Source organism: Hippoglossus hippoglossus, chromosome 7, assembly GCF_009819705.1.
Source record: "Hippoglossus hippoglossus isolate fHipHip1 chromosome 7, fHipHip1.pri, whole genome shotgun sequence".
NCBI lineage: Eukaryota > Metazoa > Chordata > Actinopteri > Pleuronectiformes > Pleuronectidae > Hippoglossus > Hippoglossus hippoglossus.
In genome coordinates, this window is record NC_047157.1 from 28,324,337 (window position 1) to 28,333,416 (window position 9,080).

Genomic DNA, 9,080 nt, shown 5'->3' on the forward strand with positions numbered 1-9,080 from the left:
ATAAATACGACCCCTAACCCTGACTGTAGCCAGTCTCAGTAAAATTGTGAATTATGTGTAAACACGAGCTGATATCTAAGTGTTGCTGAGTTTGCACAAGTCCTCTCTTCTTTCTGTTTTGTAATATGTGCAGTTTTCTTTGTGTGATCCTGTTTTCTAGTTAGCGTGTGACGTCCTTCATGGGAAATTGTTTCTCATTTAACAAGGGGGCCTCTCTGCATGCCTCTGTGTTTCTGTGTGTTGAACTGTTAAAGTGCATCAGTAACTGTAAACATGGTTCATGTCTCATTGTTTCATAATTAATGTGTTCGATGGAAGCTTGACCTACACATTCACACATATTAACCTCAGCTGTGAGTGTGTGTTTACATACAGGTGCTCTGGCACTTCTTACTACAAACACACACTGTTCAGCATTTGATACTTTGAGGCCTGTCAAAAAATTCTTTCCACAAACTGTTGGACCATATTATGTTTAATAAACACTGCCGTCACGTCACTGAACGTCCTGTGACCAGTGCTGGTCACAAGGTCGAGAACCAAGGGAAGAACATGGGAGTTTTTATTTGGCAATCCCTAACTAGGCAGACAAAGTAACTAAATACTGAGGTACTTGCACTGTACTTGAATATCTAAAATTTATGGTTATTTGTACTTCATACTTAAGATTATCATAATTAATTTCATAAAATGTAAATCTGCATAGTATCATCTGATAAATGTAATAAGCACCTCTAAATTTGACTTAAATACAACATTGGAGTAAATGTACTCAGTTACTTTCCATTCATTTCCTCTCTTCTCCTAGTTACTATGTCAGTCTCCATGGTAACAGACCCATACCCGTCCATCGACTGGTCGGTGGTCTCTGCCTCGCCGGGCGCTAATGTCACAGGGTGGGAGCGGGACGCCCTGCTGGCCAAAGCAGAGGTGGTGGTGCTGGCAGCCATCTTGGTGATGGCCTTGCTCAGTAACGGGCTGGTGCTGGTGGTGTTGCTACGGAAACAACGACACAACAACCCGCTGCACCAGTGCATGCTCAACCTCTGTTTGTCTGACCTTGTGGTGGCACTGTTCCAGGTAACACACACACACACACACACACACACACACACACACACACACACACACACACACACACACACACACACACACACACACACACACACACACACACACACAGACTGGATGCACTCCTTCTCCACATCTCACTCCATCTTTCCCCCTGAGGTGTTGCCTCAGTTGGTCTGGGACGCCAATGGCCGCTTTCCTGGCCCTGACTTTCTGTGCCGCCTGGTGAAGTACCTGCAGGTCCTTGGGATGTTCGCCTCCTCCTACATGATAGTGGCCATGACAATGGACCGCCACTACGCCATTTGCTGCCCCCTGCAGGCACACCGCAGTGGCGCCACCCAACGCTGGAATACCTTCATTCTGCTGGCCTGGGGGCTGTCGCTGCTGCTCAGCCTGCCACAGGTATGATGACACAGGTAGGATGAGGTACGATGACGTATGCAGGCTGGATGACACAGGTTTGATAAATATGTATGAAGGTTCATATCCTGAAGGTTTGATGAATGTATAAGTGAAGAACTGAGGAGAGATTATAAAAAACCAGAGATAATTGATATTAAAAACATAAAGGAATTTCTCTGACAAATGACATTATGAAGGTCCAAGCTTTTTACTTTAAACCATCATATAGAGCAGGAGGATGTTTTAATGGAGACACCCAGGTTGATAATCTTGTGTAATACTGTAAAATGTTTTCATGCTCTAATGTTCATCACTGTCCTCAGACTGTGCCTCTATGCAGCTCCTCTTTTTACAGCCCAGTCTCCTCTGATTGGTCAACAGCTTCCAGTGTGTAAAGGAAATCGCTCCGCTCTCACTTTACCGTTGTTAGGGTATATATTTTGACTTCTGCGATTTATTCCAATATATATCTGTTTTACACAATAAATCAACGTATTAAACCTTCCTGTGATTCTCAAGATGTTTTCTAACAACACCAGCAGAAAGAATGGAGACATGACGCAGCTTTTACTTTTCTTTGCCAAAACAGGTCACTTTTTCAATTGATTTAAGCTTAAAAACGCCAGCATGACCTTGGTTTATACATGTCAAGCTCAATATTACCAATTTTTGAAAAGGATTTTGACAAGAAATGACTGAATAATAATAATAAAATGCATGATGCAAATGCATACATTATTATTCATCATTCATTCATTCATATTAACATGTAAAAGCCATATTCTTTTCACAAAGAACTCTAACCCTGAATAAATTAACTTTAAAATGCATTTTTTACATTGTATTAGGGGGTTTGGGTCTAACCCTAACCCTTTACTCGGGGAACAAACGTCCTCTCAGGTCAGAGACTCTTCATCATGGATCATTGTCTTTTCCACATGTTGGTGAAACCAGAGGCTGCAGAACACAGGACAGACTCTCCTGAGCTTTTTAGATCGTCTGTCTTGCAGAGCAAACTGATGATGTTTAAACACACAGGGACAGACTGTGTTTGCATTAACTCACAACATGCATTAACATTAACAACTGCAGATCATCTCTTTAGTTTTTCTTTGTTTTACTTCAGTCTTTAAATGCATATTTCCACATTTAGAGAAATTAATTGACTGTCCAACATTATCAATCATGTTTGATGCTAAAAAAACTTTTAAAGGAATAATTTTCAACAACATATTTAGTTGCTTAAAAAAATCACAAACATAATTTGAAAACTATCAGGAACTTTGTCTCATTTATGACAGATTTGTATAATATAACATTCATCTGGTGAGAATCTTATCATGTAATTTCAAGGGGGACCTTCTCATTGACATTTTGCCCGCCCCTACCTGTGATATCACCTCCACAAAGTCATGTGATTTCAGTCACATGATGTCCTTGCTAACTTATAGTAAAAGTCCTGTGGACTAGATTTTGTTAGAAATAAACAGACTGAGGCCTATAGGTGTCCCGGATTACCTGAAATCACCCTCCATGTATATTTTATATTTAGAGCGTTAATTGTTCATCGGAAAAAAACTTGTCTCTAAAAGTTGGAGCTTCCTTCCATGAATCCTTAAATCATGTGATTCGTCGTCATGTTGTCAAAACTGTTTCCTATTTCCTGTTCTACTCGTTTTGCTCTGTGTGATGAAACCAAAAGTTCCTATGTCCTTGTTTTAAAAGAAGGAAACAGATAAACACTCACACATCTTCTTGTCCACAGGTATTCATCTTCTCCCGCTCAGAAGTGGCTCCAGGAGTGCATGAGTGTTGGGGTAACTTTGCTGAGTTGTGGGGCCTGAAAGCGTACGTGACCTGGATGGCGCTTTCTGTCTTCATCCTCCCTGTCCTCATCATCACTGTCTGTCAGGTACGGAGGATCTCTGGTTTCAAACAAAAACAGCATTTTATCATTTGAAGAACATGTTTCCATTAAAGTGAGGTGATTTATCTCTAATGCAGGTGTTTGTAAGGAGAAGGCTAGACTGTAACTTTCATTTCTGCTCCAACAAAAAACAAGGGACAAATAATCAATGACAATTAGTTTAAAACTCTGAACCCTTAATGGTCACAGTAGGGGTTAGCCCTAAGCCCCACACCAGTTAAACTCCAGAGATCAAAGTGTCCATTTAGAAGAACCAGTGGTTGTGAATCAGTTTCTCTGCTTTGGTGTAAATCAAAGTAACAACAGGTGAAATGGAGGCAAAAGCAAGACGAGCCCCAAACAGGGAATGTTTTTAATGTGGTGTCCACAGACAGCTGCTCTCTGCTGATCCTTCCTGACTCCTTCTAGTTCTGGGTCTTGGTAGCATGAGGAGCTACCTGCAGCTCCATCAGGTTGCACAGGTAGTCCAGCTCCTCCAGGAGGCCACATCCATACCTGTGGTCACAAGAAGGTTTGTTTCTCCCAGCACAGTGTCCAGAGCCTGGAGGAGACACCAGGAGACACCAGGAGACCGGCTGTTACTCCAGGAAGTTGAAGTGTATGTGACGCCTTCTGATGATGTTGCATTAAAGAAGCATGTACCAAGTGAAAAGTATCGGTCCAACTACAGAACCTTGTGGAACTCCTTGAGTTTATTAACATGGGTAAATCCACATATTCATCTTTTTGCATCAGATTCAGTAGATCAGTTGAGATTTGGGATTGAGTGACCTGATATTTATTAAACCACATTTAGCCAGAACTAAACCACTTTATTCAGTTCTGATTTGGTATAGGGCTAGAGTTAGGGTATTTATTTTTGGTTGTATTACTCTTCTCCTGTTTATATTTGATTTAATTAATTTAGGAGGTCGGAGGGGCAGACGCACTTTCGATAGGGTATTGGGGGGTGACTGAAGCTCTGCCTCTTGATCTCAACTCTGGACTGTCATGGTTTTGACTGTCTAATTTCTAGATATAATAGCATCCAAAATGGGATGAATCCCGTCGCTCCTAATTAGACCAGGTTTTCCCACAAAACTTCCCCACTTGTTTTAAACTTGTTTTAATTTCCTTTTTAAAACATCCTATGTTTGGTAAGTCACATGAAAAGCACTTTGAATTGGTTTAGATTTGTTTTAAAAAGGTGCCATACAAATAAAGTTTGATGATTATTTCCCCTCAGGTGCGAATCTTCAAAGAAATCCACAACAATCTGTACCTGAAGTCCGAGCGCTGCAGTTCGCCCGCCTTGCACCCTCCATCCAGAGGGGGGGGCAGTAACGGGGCGTCCAGTCTCTCGCTGTATGTTTCTCCGCTCATGTTCAACAATAACTCAAAGCCCAGATCCACAGATCAGCACCTACCCCTGGGTCCGCTCAGATCCAACAGCATCAACTCACACGATCACACAGCTCTACATCCTGGTACGAGCCACAGACAGCGCTTTGCTTTTCTCACATTGTTTTTGTTCTGTATCATCAAATGGTCTTCAGGGTCAAAGGTCAAAATGAAGTAGAAGGTTTGTTATGTGATTAAAACTAAAGTTTGATGAAACACAAGATGTTCGCTGTTGATCTCTGACCTTTAAGTGACCTGGTCGAGGTTAATCAGCTGTTTCACTGCACTTCCAGGGTTTATGCTAAGCTAAGCTAACAATGGCAACCAAAAATTCACAAACATAATTTTGGGAGGTTACATTTTAAATGTCAAATAAGTCACACATATAAAAACAGATATGATATTAAACTGTTTTCTTGTACTGTATTTGCATGTGATCATGTTAACAAAAAGGTTACGCATCTGGACTTGTGGTAAATCTCTATAGTTTGTAGTTTTTATATTTCAGTGTGTAGGTGAATTACTGAGCTGTGCTGCAGTTTGTGTTCTGTTGGAGCGTCTCAGGAACAGTTTTCTTCTCTGAGGAAAAATGTATTCATTTCAAAACTGTGACATATCTCAACAAAACTTTCCATAGTCAAAAGCAAAAGGTGTGTTATGCTATGAATGAGTTAGAATTTAACAATCACAATTCAGGGGTTTGATGTAAACTTGTTAATTATTTTTTTATTAATTCGAATTAATCTTTTTTATAGATATTCAATATTTTGAAATGATGGATTCATTTTAAATATGTGTTTGTGTGTCAGCTGAGCTGCAGCCTGAACCGGTAGCGCCCTCTGCGGTCTGCTCCCTGCCTAAAGCCCCTGCAGGTCGAGGTGGAGAAGTGTCAGCGGCCATGTCGAAGACAGTGAGGATGACGCTGGTCATCGTCATCGTCTACTCGCTCTGCTGGGCCCCGTTCTTCAGTGTGCAGCTGTGGGCCGCCTGGGACCCTGACCCCCCTCAGAACGGTGATAAAACACACTCACTGTCGTGATAATCAAAGGAGATGGAGGCTTTCTCTCTAATTAAAAGTCAAAGGAGCTTTATTCACATGGGAAACAGACGTTTACGTTGCCAAAGCAAGTGTAAAGGAAGTCAATTTTACATAGAAGAGTTCTGACTGTGCTGTTAGAAATAAATACATATAAGTAAAAAATAACTTCAAGATAGAAAATGTGGATTTGCAGTTAAAAATATAAATACAAGTAAGTGAGAGCTATATAAACAGTACAACGTTTTTTTTAATGAATGTATTTAACATATTTGTTGTGTACAGCGAGTGAGTCTAAGTACAGATATCAGCCCAGTGCAGGAATACACGGTTTGATTGACAGTCTTCATGGTGCTTGTTTTCCATTGGACACTCACAAACCTGCTGCTGTGTTTCACCAGCAGATATGGAAGTTTTTTTATGTTAGCCATGTTTTGAAAGTTGACTGTAATCTGTGGGTAGTATCTGTCTCTGATGTCTTGGTACAGTTGGCCGGTGGTTAAAAGGTGCAGCTGAGTTTTCACCTCCTGCTGTGTGCAGTGGGTGCACAGTCTTCTCTGGGGAGCCAGGTCTGCCAGTGGCGGCCTCTCTCCATGTCCAGGCTGTGCTCACTGAGTCTGGTCAAGGATTTCCTTAGTTTTGGATCTGTCACAGTGGTCAGGTAATCTGCCACTGAGTATTCTCTGTCTAGGGCCAAATAGAATTCCAGTTTGCTCTGGTTTTTGGTTGATTCTCCCCAATGTGTCAAATTGTTTTCTTTTTGTTTTCTTATAATTTTGTTGAGTCTAATTGGGTTTCTGTTTGGGGGCTCTGATTCCCAGGACCAGCTGGCTGAGGGGGCTTCTCTCTTGGGTTTCACTATATTTATTTTTAATTATTCTTTTTTACTTTTTCTTGTCATTTATTTACTTCTGTCATTTACAAACTGCCTCCTGTGTATGTGTGTGTCTGCATGTGTTTGTGTGTGTGTGTGTGTGTGTACAGATGCAGCGTTCACCTTGCTCATGTTGTTGGCCAGTCTCAACTCGTGCACAAACCCGTGGATCTACGCAGCGTTCTCCAGCAGCGTGTCTCTGGAGGTCCGGCAGCTGTTGTTCTGTCACACTCGGCGTCGAGGCTCTTTACCCAATGACTCCACCGCTACACACAACTCCAACTACTGAGTCACACACTGCAACCATCCTGTCATAAATACACAACAGAGTGTGTAGCATCTGGTGTACAATACACAACTCAGAGTTTGACATTTTGTGAAACCTACTGTACCTGGTTTCTTGACGCTCTCTGTCCGTGAATACAAAAAAACATTAGTTGTGTGAGAATATTTCAAGATAGAGAGGAAAGAGGCTATGGCTAGGACAGTTAGCTTAGCATGAAGTTAGCATAAGGAAAGGAAAATAGTTGCCCTGATGTTGTCCTTAACGTAAAAATCCAGCTCTTCTAAACCATATTTTATCTTTAGTTTGTTTAATGTAAATAAGTGGAATAAATGAAAATAGTGGTCACACAAATGTTTTTGAGCTGTTGAGGGGAAACCACAGCCGCCTCACGGTAGTTTTTCCAAGAACTAGTCAGAAACAACACATCACATGAACCCCATCTCCTCTATGTCAGCACTGTTACATTTGAAATAATTGCTAAACTAACAGGGTTGTTATCGCTTATATCGAAAAAATCGTCAGGCACATAATCGCACCTAAAAGAACCAATTGTCTTTTTAGTCACAGTTTCTTTTGTATAAATCAAATAAACATGTTGATAAGAGACGGGTGAACATTTTTGTAATGGATTACTTTTTTTTGACAGAACCAGGAGAGTACTTTGCAGTCTTTATGCTAAGCTAAGTTAACTAGCAGCTAGCATGGCTGCCTCCCTTTGCATTGATTCTCAAGGCTAATTAACATTTATGTGTGTTCAGAGTTTACAGACTGCTTTAAATAACTTTAATTATGTTAAATATACAGTGGCGCTGAACTGCAAATCACATTATTTGCCTTTGTGATTTCGTATTTATTTTTTGTGTTGCTTTTGTGTTTTGAGATTTTTCTGCAGTCAATGTCAAGTTCACTTTCCTATTATTTTTATTTACATTACATTACATTTAGCTGATGCTTTTATCCAAAGCTACTTACAATAAGTGCATCAACCATGAGGGAACAAACTATGAACAGCAAGAATCATGTAAGTACATTAAAGGGGACATATCATGAAAATTCCACTTTGTTAGTGCTTCTACACATTAATGTGGGTATCTGGCTCATGTCTACCAACCCAAAAACGCTGGAAAAAAAACACTCGCGCGTTTTGTTATGGTTCCTCTAAGTTCTCCAGCACGCAGCCGCCTGGCTGTTCACACGGGACGAGCATTTCTCCGCTGGTCAGCCCCATAGACTGTATATATAAGGTCAGCCCGCGATTCTGCTTTCTCCGCTTGTTGTTGTACCCGTTGAATGTCGGGGTTCGGGGGTAAATGATGGTCTTCATAGCCCCCCCCCCCCCCCCCCCCCCCCCCCCCCTCTTTCTCTCTCTGTCTGTCTGCTTGTGTGCTTGTAGTGGGGGGGCAGAGGGGGACATTTAATTATGTGATTGGGAAAATTAAAACTCCAGGACAACAGAAGGGGAATACAAAGTATGGGATGCATATTTGATAATTTATATCATATAAAATATGTAATTTATATCGTTTCAAATCATGGGGGGAGAGGGGGGGGGGAGCTGGCTCGTTAGCATTTAAAGGAACAGGCACTCAAAACAGGTCACTCTGTGGAGGGCTGTTTTATACAGGGTAAAAAGCTGTTTGAAATGATCCTTGTGGTATTTTGACCAAAGTATGTTACAGACATTTCATTAAGACCCCAAGGAACCATATCAACTTGTGGTCAAATGGGCATGCTATGTCCCCTTTAAGTACAAAAAGACAAACTACAAAGTGCTACATGTAAGTGCAAATATTTGGGGGGGAATATAAACACCAGAGTTGATGATGGTTATCAGACATCATCTTCTTAACTAAGCTTTAGTCTGAAGAGAAGTGTCTTCAGTCTGGAGGAAGATAGACTTTGTGTCCTGATGTCGATGTGGAGCTGGTTCCACCGTTTAGGAGCCAGGACAGGAAACAGTTGTGATGTTGTTGAGTGACAGCTGTCCCTCGCAGTGAGGGAGCAAGCTGATTGGCCGATGCAGAGCGGAGTGGACGGGCTGGGGTGTGACGTTTGACTGGTAAGGGTCAAGAAGAACAATTTTTCTACAGAACAAAACAAA

At 41.3% G+C, this 9,080-nt stretch overlaps 1 protein-coding gene across 1 annotated transcript; it reads left to right on the top strand.

The window, feature by feature from the left end:
• The first annotated feature begins 730 nt into the window (after nucleotides 1-730).
• Nucleotides 731-7,116, top strand: LOC117764271 (vasopressin V2 receptor-like). Its single transcript, XM_034589913.1, has 6 exons — nucleotides 731-1,080; nucleotides 1,231-1,476; nucleotides 3,242-3,388; nucleotides 4,629-4,869; nucleotides 5,593-5,796; nucleotides 6,804-7,116. The coding sequence occupies exons 1-6, from the start codon at nucleotides 814-816 to the stop codon at nucleotides 6,980-6,982; spliced, it is 1,284 nt and encodes a 427-aa protein (XP_034445804.1). The 5' UTR covers nucleotides 731-813; the 3' UTR covers nucleotides 6,983-7,116.
• The last annotated feature ends 1,964 nt before the right edge of the window (nucleotides 7,117-9,080 follow it).

Bases quoted from the DNA above. Each gene is read 5' to 3' on its own strand.
- LOC117764271 (XM_034589913.1), top strand. From the start codon at position 814: ATGTCAGTCTCCATGGTAACAGACCCATACCCGTCCATCGACTGGTCG. The intron at 1,477-3,241 runs GTATGATGACAC...TCTTGTCCACAG, and splicing joins TGCTGCTCAGCCTGCCACAG to GTATTCATCTTCTCCCGCTC. The intron at 5,797-6,803 runs GTGATAAAACAC...GTGTGTGTACAG, and splicing joins CCCTGACCCCCCTCAGAACG to ATGCAGCGTTCACCTTGCTC.